This window comes from Salmo salar, chromosome ssa01, assembly GCF_905237065.1.
Source record: "Salmo salar chromosome ssa01, Ssal_v3.1, whole genome shotgun sequence".
Taxonomy (NCBI): domain Eukaryota; kingdom Metazoa; phylum Chordata; class Actinopteri; order Salmoniformes; family Salmonidae; genus Salmo; species Salmo salar.
In genome coordinates this window covers 2,727,730-2,747,780 of record NC_059442.1, presented here as the reverse complement: position 1 = coordinate 2,747,780, position 20,051 = coordinate 2,727,730, and the positions used below count along the sequence as shown (strand labels likewise).

General features: G+C 41.0%; 1 protein-coding gene and 1 long non-coding RNA gene across 3 annotated transcripts in view; one reads left to right on the top strand and one right to left on the bottom strand.

The window, feature by feature from the left end:
• The window catches only part of LOC106560212 (fibroblast growth factor receptor 3), a 150,532-nt gene that overhangs the window by 95,155 nt on the left and 35,326 nt on the right, over window positions 1-20,051 (top strand). Inside the window, exon 10 of one of the 2 annotated variants that reach the window (XM_045705487.1) lies at window positions 17,330-17,475. In XM_045705487.1, coding sequence (XP_045561443.1) covers window positions 17,330-17,475 — 146 coding nt within the window. Of the gene's footprint in view, window positions 1-17,326; window positions 17,476-20,051 lie in introns of both variants that reach the window. The other variant, XM_045705479.1, reaches the window with a different exon arrangement.
• On the bottom strand, window positions 15,717-16,358 carry LOC106592208 (uncharacterized). The gene is made up of 3 exons (XR_001325588.2): window positions 16,322-16,358; window positions 16,023-16,094; window positions 15,717-15,734 (listed from the first exon to the last, which is right to left on the bottom strand). It is a non-coding gene; the product is annotated as an uncharacterized lncRNA (long non-coding RNA).

Below are 20,051 nucleotides of genomic sequence, written 5' to 3'. Positions count from 1 at the left end.
GAGAGCTCCTGTTTGTAGATAACTCTTCGGATTTATCTAGTTTGGCGTGGACATCATCGTATTTAGTTTTGGCTAAATTGAGTTGTTCCTGTAGCATATGATTTTGTTCCTGTAGAAAACGATTTTGTTGAAGAGCTTGTGCTTGTTCATCGTCGTATGTTTTTGCAATTACATTTAATTGTTCAGTTTTCGAACGCAGTTCCATAGCTAGCAGAATTTTTCCCTTTTCTGCATTTGTGATTGGTTTCCCGGTTCTCTCCACCTGTCCCTTTATGTCTACCGTTACCTGCTCGTGCTTCAGCTGTGCACTGCGGTATTGGACAGATGGCAATCTCGGATGGCAAGACATCAGAGCTAGACTGGAGAGAACCTTTACGAGGCCTGCGCCCGATGGTTGATTTTGGAAAACATTGTTGTCTGCTTTTCCACTAATGGCATAATTAGGGTTGTTATCGCTGCTGAGGTCAGAGATCAATCCATTTACGGGTGGAGGTTCACTAATTAGCGGGCGAGTGGGGACCACCCCCTCTGATAGCCTGCACATTATTAGAACATTTGAAAGGGGGAAAAAAATGTTTTTCCTAATTTTCCAAAATGTTGGAATGTTGGGAGCTGCAAAGACGATTTTAATCTATTTATAGACGTTAATGAACCATCAGTACTGTACAGTACTGTGGAAGTTGGACGTGAATGAATTTGCAAAAGCAAATTGAATTAATCAATGCCAATGATTAGTCCTACCTGGGTAGGCTATCTGGGTATTAAACTTGAATTACCTGAGAGGTTGCTTCATCCAGGTTAATATGCAAAGTTTAAGTTGTCTCATTTAATTGGAAGAACCTAGAAAGGTATTTTCGACAATTTAACTTATTAAATTGAATGAGACGATAACCCATACAATCTCCATTGATTGGATATCATAAGTGTAAACCGTAGTTCAAATGTTGGGACCCTTCACCACTAGGGTACGCACCTCCCTGGGGCTGAGCGTCCGTAAAGGGGTTTTACTGACTGTGCCTTGCTAAAGCAGATTTGACTGATTAATCTATTTATGATATATCAAACCTGTATAGGCTATCTGGGAATTAACTTTCAATTAACCTGAGAGCATTGCTTCATCTAAGTTAAGTTTGGAAAAAGTTAATCATGTCTCATTGTAGACGCCCAATCAATTTTGGATATTATTTGAAAGATCCACTTGAAAAGGTAAATCTGGCAATTTCACTTGTTAGTTAAATTGAATGAGACGTGCTCCACGTTTGAATTTCCCCTAGAGATGTACTGGCAATTCTTCACCACCAGGGTGCAGAATGCTGAAATTAAAACGGAAGTACAAAGGTCGGACTTCCGTCGCGCTAGCGGAGAAATTTTAAACGTGTTACGGTGGAGGGTAAAATGTTCCCTCTCTGTTAGCTTACCCGTAATGCTAAGCTATTGCTACTTGGTTCAGGAGTATCCTTCCAAGCACCAAAATAGGAAAGGGTGGGTTTTCTAGTGACGTCTCACCTTAACCCCATTCAGCATATTCTGCTAGCGTTTATGTTGACCGGAGCGACACGGTACTTAACTACAAATACGCATACGGTCTGCCCACACTTTCTTAGTGCGGTAGGCAAATTATTCGGCTCGGTTCCCGGACAGTTAACCTCTAATTTCTAACCTTACTCTAGAAGTTAATATTTACCGACAGAAGTAGTACCGTTTGGCCTAACGGACTAAATCTGGAATTTAATCCTCACTGCTATCGACATAAGACCGGAGCTATTCTAAATAGCTTCTCTCAATGGAAAATGCACAATCACATTGTTTACATAGCAGGCTGTTTGTACAATTCTGTTTGCACAATTGATATATAGAATTTCACAGCAAAGTCCAATTCTATCTTAGATTCCTCACAGGGGGCACCAAATGTCGTGTCTTTGGGGGTACCATTAAACTGAAGATATGTTTATCAATTAGCTCCCTGTAATTATTATCACGTGATTAAACTGATTAATCGTTTAATTGTAATTAACTAGGAGGTCGGGGCACCAAGGAGAATATTCAGATTACAAAGCTATAATTTTCCTAATACAACTTTCCTGTACTATAATATTATATTCTATTATAGTATAGGTCGATTATCTTCTTAAGTTTAAATGGTGTATTTACCTCTCGTCCAGTCTCATTCCAAAACGTCGTAAATTGTTGTATCTGCACGAACCCAGTCTTTACTAAAATCATCCATACATCAATTTCTTAAAATCATTTATTTACTACACTAATAATTAACAGAACATACAGGTTTCCCTGTGGCCAGTTGTAATTTAATGTTTCGTCGGACAGTTTTCTTTCTGTATGTGGATAAGAGCGTCTGCTATACTTAATGCCAGTCTTTACTAAAATCATCCATACATCAATTGTCTTAAAATCATTTATTTACTACACTAAGTAATTAACAGAAAAACATACAAACAGTAATTATTGTCACAAAGGATTGGTATCGGAATGTGCCCTTGTGGGCTAAACAGGCTGGTCGGCCTGTTGAACAATGGGTCATAAATGGTCAGCTGAGAAGTTTACACAGAGTTCATTAATATTACAATTGACAATTGAAGGCTCACTCATTCGGGAACAATTGCAATCAATATATATTTACGCTCAGTGTGTCGTCGTTCTTTGTTGGAGAGTTCGGTTCTGTTGGAGAGTTTTTTCCGCGTTCTCTCTCTCTCTCTCGGTTAGAATGGATCTTTCAGAGCGACATTCATTAATGTCGTCATAGAATGGTGGTTTCGTTGGTCTTCGCGTTCGATTATATAATTTACTTAGCTGCAGACTAATAATTAATATCAAAGACTTGTTCTTATTCTGTCGATATCAATAGTCTAAAAGTTAACCACGTGGTATGGTTCACTTTCAGTAGAGGAATTGGATGGTAAAACCTATGGGCCATGGAGTGTAGGCCTGGTCTGAGGAAATGTAAATCAGGGAGTGTTTTATAGTGCCCATCGAACAGGCTGGTCAAATGACGCCTGGTCCTGTATGTGTCCCTGGGGCGTGCCTATGACTGAGTTAGATTTGGTTACAGAAATACAATTCTATCACATTACATCAGTACATAGCATCTCAATGTCTTACAAAAGCTTTATCCTTATTAATACATTCCATACACCCATTTGAGGCAAGTCTTAAACTGAGTCTATTATATAAACAGTTTTATGGTAATATGGCTATATTGTCTCTTCTGAGTATCACAAAATTGTACCAAAAGAGGCCAACGTCATGACACAGCCTATAGAATAACAGCTGCATGGATCCCAGCCAATAGAATAACAGCTGCATAGTGTGGATCCCAGCCTATAGAATAACAGCTGCATGGATCCCAGCCTATAGAATAACAGCTGCATGGATCCCAGCCTATAGAATAACAGCTGCATGGTGTGGATCCCAGCCAATAGAATAACAGCTGCATGGATCCCAGCCTATAGAATAACAGCTGCATGGTGTGGATCCCAGCATATAGAATAACAGCTGCATGGATCCCAGCCTATAGAATAACAGTGTGGATCCCAGCCTATAGAATAACAGCTGCATGGATCCCAGCCTATAGAATAACAGCTGCATGGATCCCAGCCTATAGAATAACAGTGTGGATCCCAGCCTATAGAATAACAGCTGCATAGTGTGGATCCCAGCCTATAGAATAACAGCTGCATAGTGTGGATCCCAGCCTATAGAATAACAGTGATGGATCCCAGCCTATAGAATAACAGGCGTGTGGATCCCAGCCTATAGAATAACAGTGTGGATCCCAGCCTATAGAATAACATCTGCATAGTGTGGATCCCAGCCTATAGAATAACAGCTCTTGTGGATCCCAGCCTATAGAATAACAGCTCTGTGGATCCCAGCCTATAGAATAACAGTGTGGATCCCAGCCTATAGAGTAACAGCTGCATGGTGTGGATCCCAGCCTATAGAGTAACAGCTGCATGGATCCCAGCCTATAGAATAACAGCTGCATGGTGTGGATCCCAGCCTATAGAGTAACAGCTGCATGGATCCCAGCCTATAGAATAACAGTGTGGATCCCAGCCTATAGAATAACAGCTGCATGGATACCAGCCTATAGAATAACAGTTTGAGTTTCTCCCTTCTAAACTCCTTGATGGTATTGTGTTCCATACTGTCAACACCCAGTTGAATTTAACAAGACCACAAGTTTTTAATGTAAAGATAAAACCTAATCGTATTATTATCTGGGTTAGAAGATATAACCTAATCGTATTATTATCTGTTGTAGAAAGCAATGGGTTAGCTGAAAGCTACATATAGGGAATATATGGCTGTCCATAGGGCTCTGGTCAATAGTTCCCGGTTTGTCCCGGGCACATTACCTGATGGTTTCAAAGAAACGTTTCCGGCCACCCAATAAAACATTTTACCCAGGGAACACTAGTTTCATTACACATCACCCCTTGTTACTGTTGCCAAGCCCTTCAAGGCCCTGATTGGTGAAGCACTGATCCAGTCACAGCTCTTTGTCTTTTGGCACTGCTAGGGACACACACACACACACACACACACAATGCTTTTAACATAAAGTCTTTTCAACTGCATTTTTGAGATACATGATTACATTGTGTATTCATACAGTAATTTTATTTATCATGTCCTCACCTGGGATTTGAACTCACAACCTCTTGGTTCACAGTGTTCTAATCTTCCTGCTACGTCACCATGTCTGTATCAATGACTGATTTCACCTGTCTATTCCTACACTTTGCACTTCAAAGTATATCTCAGCTTTAGTAAAAATATACAGAAGAAAAACTATTATATTTATCATAGTGATTCAGCAGTAACATTAAAACAGAATAATATGTCCCGCCATCATTAGAAAACTGAAAACCCAAACTCAAATAGCTGAAATAAGTAAATGAAATCAATGAGAGAATAGTTAGATAACTAAAAAAAAACATTGTAGATGGCACTCTGTTGCTAAGTGCAAAAATATATTGTAGGTTATGAATGCGTAGGGGACGAAATCCTACAGACTGTGGCGCAGCAAAACCCACATAAAAAAATACTACCGTTTACTATAGAATACTACAGAACTTTCTATAGAATTCTATAGTAAACTGTAGTATACTGTATAATACTATACTACACACTGTAGTATCCCTTGATCGTGTGTCGTACTTAATATAGAATGCTTCAACAAAGTACTGAGTAAAGGGTCTGAATACTTATGTAAATGTAAAATTTCATTTAATTTTTTTATAATTATTTACAGAAATGTCTAAAAACCTGTTTTCGCTTTGTCATTATGGGGTATTATGTGTAGATTGATGAGTAAAAAAAACATTTTAATACATTTTAGAATATGGCTGTAGCATAACAAAATGTGGAAAAAGTCAAGGGGTCTGAATACTTTTCGAATGTACTGTAGACTGACCAGGTGAATCCAGGTGAAAGCTATGATCCATTATTGATGTCTCTTGTCAAATCCACTTCAATCAGTATGGATGAAGGGGAGGAGACAGGTTAAAGAAGGATTTGTAAGCCATATTTTTGTGACAATTGAGACATGGATTGTGCATGTCTGCCATTCAGAGGTTGAACGAGCAAGACAGAAAATGTAAGTGCCTTTGAAAGGGGTATGGAAGTGTTGGGGGTTCGTTCCTTGTTCCTTGTCGATCATTGGCACATTGGTGAAATTAGCATTCAGACAATATCTTTAAGTAAATCATTCATTCATTTATTAATGAAATTGCAGACAGAAGTTGCAAACAGGAACATAGCACGCATAGGAAAGAAGTTAAGCCCGAAGTCCAGCCTTAGTGATGTCACTGCCTACATCATTACATTCTACCCATGAGACCAAGCCCATGCCTACACAGCTATACAAACAAGAGTTTCAGTGTTATCTAAAGGCTCAGCAGTAAATGTCCCCAAGTTGATTTATAGTGGAATGTATGACAAGTCTCATATCTCTTTCACCCTCTGTGTCTCTGCATCTCTTTTATCTTTGACACATTTCTCAGACCATTTTTATATAAGAAGCAGAGACTAGAAAATAACTGTGGAACAATATTAAACCTTATAATGCATATACATATTGTTAATCTGTAGTCTATGACCCTATAAATGTAAGGGGGAGGGGTGTTATAACCCTTCCCCTTCTATTAATACAACAAAAGCATAATCAGTTATTATAATACATCAAACATTTGGTGCAGCCCCTATCATGATCCCAAGGTGACCCCAAGGTGAACCCAAGGTGAACCCAACAGTAGTAGGTGCCAGACGCATCAGTTGGTGTCAAGAACTGCAACGCTGCTGGGTTTTTTACGCTCAGTTTTCTGTGTGTACCAAGAATGGTCCACCACCCAAAGGACATCCAACCAACTTGAAAAAACTGTGGGAAGCATTGGAGTCAACATGGGCCAGCATCCCTGTGGAACGCTTTCGACACGTGTCGTGGAAATATTGAATCAAATATTTCTCAGATTCCGGAACTTGTAAATTCATAAATACTTTATTACAACAGTAACATTAGCCAAGCAATTCCATGGAACAACTGAATTTTCTTGTTACAGACTTCAGGCTTTATAGGTTTCCACCTTCAAATACCACACATGGTCACTCCCCTCTATGTAGATGAGTAACACCCCTTGGCCTCTCGCCACCATTGTCTTTCTTTCTCAATTCTTGCTTGATAACCTGTTGAGGACAGACGTTCTGCCTGCGGAACCCCTAGCCAACAGCCAAGGGCATCGCACGGCGCGAAATACAAAACCAACTAAAATACAACAATTCAATTTTATCAAACAATCAACTATTTTACACCATTTTAAAGATAAGACTCTCGTTAATCTAACCACATTGTCCGATTTCAAAAAGGCTTTACAGCGAAAGCAAAACATTAGATTATGTTAGGAGAGTACATAGACACAAATAATCACACAGCCATTTTCCAGGCAAGCATATATGTCACATAAACCCAAACCACAGCTAAATGCAGCACTAACCTTTGATGATCTTCATCAGATGACACTCCTAGGACATTATGTTATACAATACATGCATGTTTTGTTCAATCAAGTTCATATTTATATCAAAAACCAGCTTTTTACATTAGCATGTGATGTTCAGAACTAGCATACCCACTGAAAACTTCCGGTGAATTTACTAAATTACTCATGATAAACGTTTACAAAATACATAACAATTATTTTAAGAATTATAGATACAGAACTCCTTTATGCAATCGCTATGTCCGATTTTAAAATAGCTTTTCGGCGAAAGCACATTTTGCAATATTCTAAGTACATAGCTTGGCCATCACGGCTAGCTATTTTGACATCCGCCAAATTCGGGGTCACCTAAACTCAGAATTACTATTAGAAAAATTGGATTACCTTTGCTGTTCTTCATCAGAATGCACTCCCAGGACTTCTACTTCAACAACAAATGTTGTTTTGGTTCCAAATAATCCATAGTTATATCCAAATACCTCTGTTTTGTTCGTGCGTTCAGGTCACTATCCGAAGGGTGACGCGCGAGCGCATTTCGTGACCAAAAAATTCAAAATATTCTATTACCGTACTTAGAAGCATGTCAAACGCTGTTTAAAATCAATTTTTATGCTATTTTTCTTGTAAAATAGCGGTAATATTCCAACCGGGCAACATTGTATTCATTCAAAGGCTGAAATAAAAAAATGGAGAAGTCTCGTGACCGCGCATCTCCAGTCTCACTGTCCCCAGGCAGACCACTCACAAACAGAGCTGCTGTACTTTACCCAGAGACAGCAGACACCCCATTCCACTTTCTGGCGACTTTAGAGAGCCAATGGAAGCCTTAGAAAGTGTCACGTTACAGCACATATGCTGTAATGTCGATAGAGATGCAACAGAAGGACAACAAATTGTCGAACAGGGCACTTCCTGTATGGAATCTTCTCAGGTTTTGGCCTGCCATATGAGTTCTGTTATACTCACAGACACCATTCAAACAGTATTAGAAACTTTAGAAAGTTTTCAGTCCAATTCTACTAATTATATGCATATTCTAGTTTCTGGGCAGGAGTAGTAACCAGATTAACCTGTCTGGGAAACGTGGGACGTTTGCATCCCACCCTAGTCAACAGCCAGTGGAATCACGTCGCGCGAAATACAAATACCTCATAAATGCTATAACTTCAATTTCTCAAACATATTACTATTTTACACCATTTTATAGATACACCTCTCCTGAATCGAACCACGTTGTCCGATTTCAAAAAGGCTTTACAGCAAAAGCAAAACATTAGATTATGTTAGGAGAGTACCCTGCCAAAAATAATCACACTGCCATTTTCAAAGCAACTAGCATGCATCACAAATACCCAAAACACAGCTAAATGCAGCACTAACCTTTGACAATCTTCATCAGATGACACTCCTAGGACATCATGTTACACAATACATGCATTTTTTGTTCGATAAAGTTCATATTTATATATAAAAACAGCATTTTATATCGGCGCGTGACGTTCAGAAAATATTTTCCCTCAAATGCTTCCGGTGAATCAACGCTAGGATTTACAAAATTACTATTCGAAAACAGTGGTAAAATATAATATTGTCATTCAAAGAATTATAGATTAACATCTCGTGAATGCAACCGCATTGCCAGATTTAAAAATAACTTTACTCGGAAATCACACTGTGCAATAAACGAGGTGCTATGCTCAGAAAAATAGTCTAGGCAATACAGGTTAGCGACATCTTGGACTCATCTAAAATCAAATATACTATTGTAAATATTCACTTACCTTTGATTATCTTCATCCTAAGGCACTTCCAGGAATCCCAGGTCCACAACAAATGTAGTTTTGTTCGAAAAAGTGAATAATTTATGTCCCAATAGCTCCTTGTTAGTGCGTTCCGAAGGCTACTCATAATGTACGAAGCGCGCGGGACTTGTCCTCACGAATGTGCAAAAAAAATGTATTTACGTGTGTTCAAACATATCAAACGTTGTAAAACATAAATCTTTAGGGCCTTTTTCAATCAGAACTTCAATAATATTCAAGGCGGACGATTGCATTGTCTTACTAAACGTTTCGGAATGAGAGAGTACCCACGGGCACGCGCGTCATTGTAGCCCTCCCTCTATGACAAACTTTCCAGGCCTCTCGTTCGGTCAGTTTTTACCGGAGAAGACTCAAACCACTTTGTAAAGACTGTTGACATCTAGTGGAAGCCTTAGGAAGTGCTAAATGAATCCTAACTCATGGTGTGTTTCATAGGCAAAGGGTTGAAAGTGATTCCACAAATCAGATTTCCACTTCCTGTTAGGATTTGTCTCAGGGTTTTGACTGCCATATGAGTTCTGTTATACTCACAGACACCATTCAAACAGTTTTAGAAACTTCAGAGTGTTTTCTATCCAAATCTACTAATTATATGCATACTCTCATTTCTGGGTAAGAGTAGTAACCAGTTTAAATCGGGTACGTTTTTTATCCGGCCGGGAAAATACTGCCCCCTAGCCCCAACTGACTTGGAGAAAATCTGCAAAGAGGAGTGGGACAAAATCCCTCCTGAGATGTGTGCAAACCTGGTGGCCAACTACAAGAACCGTCTGACCTCTGTGATTGCCAACAAGGGTTTTGCCACCAAGTACTAAGTCATGTTTTGCAGAGGGGTCAAATACTTATTTCCCTCATTAAAATGCTAATCATTTTATAACATTTCTGACATGCGTTTTTCTGGATTTTTTGTTGTTATTCTGTCTCTCACTGTTCAAATAAACCTCCCATTAAAATGATAGACTGATCATTTCTTTGGGCAAACGTACAAAATCAGCAGGGGATCAAATACTTTTTCCCCCCAATGTATACTGCTCAAAAAAATAAAGGGAACACTTAAACAACACATCCTAGATCTGAATGAAAGAAATAATCTTATTAAATACTTTTTTCTTTACATAGTTGAATGTGCTGACAACAAAATCACACAAAAATAATCAATGGAAATCCAATTTATCAACCCATGGAGGTCTGGATTTGGAGTCACACTCAAAATTAAATTGGAAAACCACACTACAGGCTGATCCAACTTTGATGTAATGTCCTTAAAACAAGTCAAAATGAGGCTCAGTAGTGTGTATGACCTCCCTATAACGCCTGGGCATGCTCCTGATGAGGTGGCGGATGATCTCCTGAGGGATCTCCTCCCAGACCTGGACTAAAGCATCCGCCAACTCCTGGACAGTCTGTGGTGTAACGTGGCGTTGGTGGATGGAGCGAGACATGATGTCCCAGATGTGCTCAATTGGATTCACGTCTGGGGAACAGGCGGGCCAGTCCATAGCATCAATGCCTTCCTCTTGCAGGAACTGCTGACACACTCCAGCCACATGAGGTCTAGCATTGTCTTGCATTAGGAGGAACCCAGGGCCAACCGCACCAGCATATGGTCTCACAAGGGGTCTGAGGATCTCATCTCGGTACCTAATGGCAGTCAGGCTACCTCTGGCGAGCACATGGAGGGCTGTGCAGCCCCCCAAAGAAATGCCACCCCACACCATGACTGACCCACCGCCAAAACGGTCATGCTGGAGGATGTTGCAGGCAGCAGAACGTTCTCCACGGCGTCTCCAGACTCTGTCACGTCTGTCACATGTGCTCAGTGTGAACCTGCTTTCATCTGTGAAGAGCACAGGGCGCCAGTGGCGAATTTGCCAATCTTGGTGTTCTCTGGCAAATGCCAAACGTCCTGCACGGTGTTGGGCTGTAAGCACAACCCCCACCTGTGGACGTTGGGCCCTCATACCACCCTCATGGAGTCCGTTTCTGACCGTTTGAGCAGACAAATGCACATTTGTGGCCTGCTGGAGGTCATTTTGCAGGGCTCTGGCAGTGCTTCTCCTGCTCCTCCTTGCACAAAGGTTGGAGGTAGCGGTCCTGCTGCTGGGTTGTTGCCCTCCTACGGCCTCCTCCACGTCTCCTGATGTACTGGCCTGTCTCCTGGTAGCGCTTCCATGCTCTGGACACTACGCTGACAGACACAGCAAACCTTCTTGCCACAACTCGCATTGATGTGCCATCCTGGATGAGCTGCACTACCTGAGCCACTTGTGTGGGTTGTAGACTCCGTCTCATGCTACCACTAGAGTGAAAGCACTGCCAGCATTCAAAAGTGACCAAAACATCAGCCAGGAAGCATAGGAACTGAGAAGTGGTCTGTGGTCCCCACCTGCAGAACCACTCCTTTATTGGGGGTGTCTTGCTAATTGCCTATAATTTCCACCTGTTGTCTATTCCATTTGCACAACAGCATGTGAAATTTATTGTCAATCAGTGTTGCTTCCTAAGTGGACAGTTTGATTTCACAGAAGTGTGATTGACTTGGAGTTACATTGTGCTGTTTAAGTGTTCCCTTTATTTTTTTGAGCAGTGTATATCCACATCATTTTCCTCCCCCATGATGCCATCTATTTTTTGAAGTGCACCAGTTCCTCCTGCAGCAAAGCACCCCCACAACATGATGCTGTCACCCCCGTGCTTCACAGTTGGGATGGTGTTCTTTGGCTTGCAAGCCTCCCCCTTTTTCCTCCAAACATAACGATGGTCGGTATGGCCAAACAGTTTTATTTTTGTTTCATCAAACCAGAGGACATTTCTCCAAAAAGTATGATCCTTGTCCCCATGTGCAGTTGCAAACCGTAGTCTGGCTTTTTCATGGCGGATTTGGAGCAGTGGCTTCTTCCTTTCTGAGCAGCCTTTCAGGTTATGTCGATATAGGACTCGTTTTACTGTGGATATAGATACTTTTGTACCCGTTTCCTCCAGCATCTTCACAAGGTCCTTTGCTGTTGTTCTGGGATTGATTTGCACCTTTCGCACCAAAGTACGTTCATCTCTAGGAGACAGAACGCGTATCCTTTCTGAGCGGTATGACGGCTGCGTGGTCCCATGGTGTTTATACTTGCTTGTATTGTTTGTACAGATGAACGTGGTACCTTCAGGCGTTTGGAACTTGCTCCCAAGGATGAAACAGACTTGTGGAGGTTCTACAATTTTTTTCTGAGGTCTTAGCTGATATCTTTTGATTTTCTCATGATGTCAAGCAAATAGTTCAAGGTAGGCCTTGAAATACATCCACAGGTACACCTCCAATTGACTTAACTTATGTCAATTAGCCTATCAGAAGCTTATAAAGCCATGATATCATTTTCTGGAATTTGCCAAGCTGTTTAAAGGCACAGTGTATGTAAACTTCTGACCCACTGGAATTGTGATCTTGTGAAATAATCTGTCTGTAAACAATTGTTGGAAAAATTACTTGTGTCATGCACAAAGTAGATGTCCTAACCGACTTGCCAAAACTATAGTTTGTTAACAAGAAATGTGTGGAGTGGTTGAAAAACGAGTTCTAATGACTCCAACCTAAGTGTATGTAAACATCCAACTTCAACTGTAGGTGGTTAACCGATTATTGTTCTCCAACGTTCTTGGAGTGGAGGGATTCTGGAAGGTCATCTAGGAATCTTTGGGTTGTCCGAGAATTTATAGTGCGACTTTTGATAATCCTTGGCTGGGCTCTAAGAAGATTATTTTGCGATTGCAAATGTAATAAGATGGTGGTCCGATAGTCCAGGATTATGAGGAAAAACATTTAGTTCCACAATATTTATTCCACGGGACAAAACTGGATCCAGGGTATGACTGTGGCAGTGCGTAGGTCCGGAGACATGTTGGACAAAACCCACTGAGTCGATGATGGCTCCGAAAGCCTTTTGGAGTGGGTCTGTGGACTTTTCCATGTGAATATTGAAGTCACCAAAATATTGAAATATTATCTGTCGGGTCTATGAGGTCCAAAGGGTTTCAGGGAACTCTGTGAGGAACACTGTATACGGCCCAGGAGGACTGTAAACAGTTGCTATAGAAAGTGATTGAGTAGGCTGCATAGATTTCATGACTAAAAGCTCAAAAGACGAAAACACTGTCTTTTTTCATTTTATTATTATTTGCTGTCAGAAATGTTAACAAAACCTCCGCCTTAGCCAGATGCGCGGGGGATATGGTCACTAAGGTAACCAGGAGGAGTGGCCTCATTTAATGTAGTAAATTCATCAGGCTTGAGCCTTGTTTCAGTCAGGCCAATCACATCATGTTTATAATCAGTGATTTATTCATTGACTATCTGTCTGGAAGTGAGGAATCTAACACTAAGTAGTCCTATTTTAAGATGTGATGTATAATCACAATCTCTTTCAATAATGACAGGAATGGAGGTGGTCTTTATTCCAGTGAGATTGCTAAAGCGAACACCGCCATGTTTAGTTTTGCCCAACCTCGATCGAGGTACAGACACGGTCTCAATGGGGTAAGCTGAGCTGACTACACTGACTGTGCTAGTGGCAGACTCCACTAAGCTGGCAGGCTGACTAACAGCCTGCTGCCTGGCCTGCACCCTATTTCATTGTGGAGCTAGAGGAGTTAGAGCCCTGTCTATGTTCGTAGATAAGATGAGAGCACCCCTCCAGCTAGGATGAAGTCAGTCACTTCTCAGCAGACCAGGCTTGGTCCTGTTTGTGGGTGAGTCCCAGAAAGAGGGCCAATTATCTACAAATTCTTTCAACCAGCCATTGAGTTGTGAGACTGCTGTAGAGCTCATCACTCCCCCTAACTGGGAGGGGGCCAGAGACAATTACTCGATGCCGACACATTTTTCTAGCTGATTTACACGCTGAAGCTATGTTGCGCTTGGTGACCTCTGACTGTTTCATCCTAACATCGTTGGTGCCGAACGTGGATAACAATATCCCTATACTCTCTACACTCGCCAGTTTTAACCTTTACGTCGGTAGCCCTGCCCCTTGGTAATCAGTGTATGATCAATTTGTCAGAGCGAGCGGTGGGAGGCTTCAGCGACTCAGACGGGTGGAGGAGAGACCTGAGAAGGCTCGGGGAGAACCAGTTGCTTAATGGGGAGAATCGGTTGAATGAGTGACACCGGTTGAGCATACTGATGGCATTTCTTTCCAGAAGCCTTGAGAAAATTGTCCGGCTGCAGGGACTGTGTAGGAGGGATTTATACTACTATCTGTACTTACTGGTGGCACAGACGCTGTTTCATCCTTTCCTACACTGAAATTACCCTTGCCTAACGATTGCGTCTGAAGCTGGGCTTGCAACTCGGCTATCCTCGCCATAAGGCGATCGTTCTCCTGTATATTATGAGAACAGCGACTGCAATTAGATGGCATAGTGTTAATGTTACTACCTAACTTTTTTCCAGATAAAGCGTCCGAAGCGGAAAAAGTTGAATGAAAAAAAGTTGAGCCAGGAAAATATAAGACGTTGGTAAATGTTAAATGCAGAGTTTTGATTAAACTGTTAAATACTTTGTAACAAATTAAATTTAACACCATAGACAGTAGACTGGAACAAGACAGGGTTACATGTAACACTATAGACAGTAGACTGGAACAAGACAGGGTTACATTAAACACTATAGACAGTAGACTGGAACAAGGCAGGGTTACATTAAAAACTATAGACAGTAGACTGGAACAAGGCATGGTTACATGTAACACTATAGACAGTAGACTGGAACAAGGACTGTAACAAGACAGGGTTACATTAAACACTATAGACAGTAGACTCCGTAACATAGTTTGTTTCACGTGTAAGTCATAAAACCAGTAACCTTGTGTTGTTGTCCTGGTCTCCATGTAACGGCTGTCTGTGGAAGTAGACCAAGGTGCAGCAGAGGATGTGTTCATCATTAGAATTTTAATAGAACAACGTGAACACTATACAAAAAAACAAGAAAACTGACAGCCAAAACAGTCCTGTCAGGTGCAAACACTAACAGAAACAATTACCCACAAAACCCAAAGGAAAAACATGCTCCTTATGTGTGACTCCCAATCAGCAACAACGAGCTTCAGCTGTGCCTGATTGGGAGCCACACACGGCCCAAAACAAAGAAATACAAAAACATAGAAAAAGGAACACCCTGGCCTAACCATAATAAAGAACAAAAACCCCTCTCTATGTCCAGGGCGTTACACTCCATCTGGCCCACCATAGGTTGGCTCCCTTGCGCTTAATGTAGGAACTGATTGTCTGTAAAATCCCTATAATTCAATCATTAATTAAACTAATTTGACATTTTTCATAAAAAATAATATCCCCATTTTCATGATGTTGATTTTATTGAATTTCACTCATTCCATTGCACTCTATTCTAACCAAACCTGCAATACCAGTTCATATCAGTAGGTGTCACTATGCACTAGCTAGTCGAAAAAGACTGATGCCATGATGGCTGCCTGTCTCTGTATTTGATAAAAGTTATGGTGGTGCTGGAATCCATCAATTCTCTCTTTCTACATTAGCCATCCATCTGTTATGGTTGGACAAATGTGTTCATATTGTCTGTGTAGACTGCTCTGTGGCAGAATTTGTAGGTTGTTTACTTTTAAGACATTGAAATTTGTGCCACAAACATTTGTGAATAATCACCAGCAGTGGAAATAAAATAATATGCCAACGAACATTACTGGACTAACAAACTGTCTGACTAACTTTTTCAGGAACGTCAGTATCCCTTCTGTAGCAGCAGCAGATTGTTTCATCGTCTTTATCCTGTGCCAAATGTAACAGATGTATAGCGTACTCTCCTTGCGTTGTGTTTTCTCCTAATAAATCACATCAGCCAGCGGTCCCAGTTGAGCATCATTTATTCCTGTTGTTAAATGAGAAACAGCACGGTAGTTGTGCAGGGCTTAATGATACTGATGGCTGTCGATGGCAAAAGCCCTTGCATCACATTTTCATACTGGGTCACAAAACACAAAAATACAATACAAAATATAACGTGTGTAAATACCTGTTGTTAAATGAGAAACAGCACGGTAGTTGTGCAGGGCTTAATGATACTGATGGCTGTCGATGGCAGAAGCCCTTGCATCACATTTTCATACTGGGTCACATAATACAAAAATACAATACAAAATATAACATGTGTAAATACCTGTTGTTAAATGAGAAACAGCACGGCAGTTGTGCAGGGCTTAATGATACTGATGGCTGTCAATGGCAAAAGCTGTAGCATGAAGACAACTGTGTTAGCAGTGGGCTTATGTGACCATTACAACGATGTATGCTATCTAACACTTATCTACAGAAATCATATGCCAAAGCACATTCCAGAAAGCCCCTCAATCCCTAACAGGTACCATATACCCACACATGTATAAATCCGTAACGTACAGCAAACTTGTACACATTGTAAAATATAAAATATAAAACAGTATTCAGAACGTGACCTACCCCTTGCATCACATTTTCATACTGGGAAGACCTGACGTTCGCGATCTCCCCCTATCTGCAAGCGGGGCCAATCACAACACACCTTATTGTCATCAGTTGAACCAACCAATACGAATGCTTGAACATTAAGTACACATTTCTTTAGAGGCAAGTGGAAACATAACCAACCCTGTTACACAAACATATTAATTCAGTGGGTCTAAATTATTAACGTTAGCTAGCTATCTAGCTAGGCTACTCTAAAGCTAATGTTTGTAGTTTTTTTTAGCTAGCAATAGATTGGGTCATTCTATATAGTTTTAGAGGACAACTAAACTACATAACTTATTTTATTAACACATACCTTGTTTTCAATTAAAATGTGTGTTCGTTCTCTCATAAAGCAGGCTGCCAGGCAGGCAGGAGAGGAGCGTGAGCAAAGAAAGCAACTAAGTGCAGAGTCAAACATCGAGGTGCTGGTGCAACCAAACTTAGTTGTTGACAGGCATGGTGCAACCAAACACAGTTGTTGAGAGGCATGGTGCAACCAAACACAGTTGTTGAGAGGCATGGTTGTGAAATGTTTTTCTATGACGTTAACTTTTCCAGCGGCTCTGCTTGTATAACTCTGATAGAGTTAAATGTCCGAAATTGTTTCGCATGGAATAATCTGACATTTGCAGTTCTGACTATGCTCTTCAGGAGGTGCTGATATTAAAATAGTTAACATTTATTTAACAATCCCTTGAAAACGGCATACAATTGTCAATGGTTTTAGCAGGGATACCCCTCAGCATCAAAATAAAACGCTCTGCACCCCATTGTGGTATTTTATAGATAATTACCTCTACAGTACACCTGTAAAAGGCTCTGGAGGTTTCAGAGAGGAGCCCATTTTTCAAAGGAACGACCCAGTTCCTGCCTGTTGTAACATCTCATATCCACTCCTCTCCTCTCTCCTCTCTCCTCTCCTCTTTCTAACTACTCTCTCTCGCTCATCCCTATAACAGTCTCTTTATCACCCAGCAGGTTTCCTTGGAGTCTAACTCCTCCATGAACTCCATCACACCATTAGTCAGGATCGCCCGCCTGTCATCCAGCGATGGACCAATGCTGGCCAACGTCTCCGAGCTGGAGCTGCCCTCAGATCCCAAATGGGAGTTCTCTAGGAACAGGTGAGACAGAGGAATACCTTAACATACCTTAGACCAGGTGAGACAGAGATACCTTAACATACCTTAGACCAGGTGAGACAGAGATACCTTAACATACCTTAGACCAGGTGAGACAGAGATACCTTAACATACCTTAGACCAGGTGAGACAGAGGGATACCTTCACATACCTTAGACCAGGTGAGACAGAGATACCTTAACATACCTTAGACCAGGTGAGACAGAGATACCTTAACATACCTTAGAGCAGGTGAGACAGAGATACCTTAACATTCCTTAGACCAGGTGAGACAGAGGAATACCTTAACATACCTTAGACCAGGTGAGACAGAGATACCTTAACATACCTTAGACCAGGTGAGACAGAGGGTGATATCTTGGAGAAATACTGTTAACATAAATACGTAAACTAACACTAACAATCACTATCAGTCCTGTCTGTTACAAAAAGACAGAGCTGGGTGGCTTCAGACACGTTTAACCTCTATGGGCTAGGCGGGACGAATTCGTCCCACCTACGTAACAGCCACTTGAAGCCTGTGGCGCGATTTTCAAAACCTTAAAAATCCTATTACTTCAATTTCTCAAACATATGACTATTTTACAGCTATTTAAAGACAAGACTCTCGTTAATCTAACCACACTGTCCGATTTCAAAAAGGCTTTACAACGAAAGCAAAACATTAGATTATGTCAGCAGAGTACCAAGCCAGAAATAATCAGACACCCATTTTTCAAGCTAGCATATAATGTCACAAAAACCCAGAAGACAGCTAAATGCAACACTAACCTTTGATGATCTTCATCAGATGACAACCCTAGGACATTATGTTATACAATACATGCATGTTTTGTTCAATCAAGTTCATATTTATATCAAAAACCAGCTTTTTACATTAGCATGTGACGTTCAGAACTAGCATACCCCCCGCAAACTTCCGGGGAATTCGCTAACATTTTACTAAATTACTCACGATAAACGTTCACAAAAAGCATAACAATTATTTTAAGAATTATAGATACAGACCTCCTCTATGCACTCGATATGTCCGATTTTAAAATAGCTTTTTGGTGAAAGCACATTTTGCAATATTCTAAGTACATAGCCCAGGCATCACGGGCTAGCTATTTAGACACCCGGCAAGTTTAGCACTCACCATAATCATATTTACTATTATAAAAGTTTGATTACCTTTTGTTGTCTTCGTCAGAATGCACTCCCAGGACTGCTACTTCAATAACAAATGTTGGTTTGGTCCAAAATAATCCATCGTTATATCCGAATAGCGGCGTTTTGTTCGTGCGTTCCAGACACTATCCGAAATGGTAAAGAAGGGTCGCGCGCATGGCGCAATTCGTGACAAAAAAATTCTAAATATTCCATTACCGTACTTCGAAGCATGTCAACCGCTGTTTAAAATCAATTTTTATGCCATTTTTCTCGTAGAAAAGCGATAATATTCCGACCGGGAATCTCCTTTTCGGCAAACAGAGGAAAAAATCACAAAGACGGGGGCGGTCGGGTAACGCGCCTAAGCCCAGAGTCCCTTGATCGGCCACTTGAGAAAGGCGATAATGTGTTTCAGCCTGGGGCTGGGATGACGACATTCAGGTTTTTCCCGGGCTCTGAGCGCCTATGGACGACGTAGGAAGTGTCACGTTAGAGCAGAGATCCTTAGTAAAAGATAGAGATGGAAAAGAAGTTCAAGAAATGGTCAGACAGGCCACTTCCTGTAAAGGAATCTCTCAGGTTTTGACCTGCCATTTGAGTTCTGTTATACTCACAGACACCATTCAAACAGTTTTAGAAACTTTAGGGTGTTTTCTATCCATATGTAATAAGTATATGCATATTCTAGTTACTGGGTAGGAGTGGTAACCAGATTAAATGTATGTTTTTTATCCAGCCGTGTCAATACTGCCCCCTAGCCCTAACAGGTTAAATGCTGCAGGAGCAGCCAGATAACATCTTGGATCATTTCCTTGGATCATTTCCTTGGATCATTTCCCAGATAAAACACAATGTGTACCTTCACAAAAGATTGTCCCAGATCAGATTAAAACATTTCTCTGGTAGTTTTTTACACTTTAAGTTGTGTGTCATTGTTGTTGTTTCAGGCTAACTGGTTGTGTTTCAGGCTAACTGGTTGGGGTTGTGTTTAAAGCTAACTGGTTGTGTTTCAGGCTAACTGGTTGTGGTTGTGTTTAAAGCTAACTGGTTGTGTTTCAGGCTAACTGGTTGGGGTTGTGTTTGAGGCCAACTGGTTGTGTTTCAGGGTAACTGGTTGTGTTTCAGGCTAACTGGTTGTGTTTCAGGCTAACTGGTTGTGTTTCAGGGTAACTGGTTGTGTTTCAGGGTAACTGGTTGTGTTTCAGGCTAACTGGTCGTGTTTCAGGCTAACTGGTTGTGTTTCAGGCTAACTGGTTGTGGTTGTGTTTAAAGCTAACTGGTTGTGTTTCAGGGTAACTGGTTGTGTTTCAGGCTAACTGGTTGTGTTTCAGGCTAACTGGTTGTGTTTCAGGCTAACTGGTTGTGTTTCAAGCTAACTGGTTGTGTTTCAGGCTAACTGGTTGTGT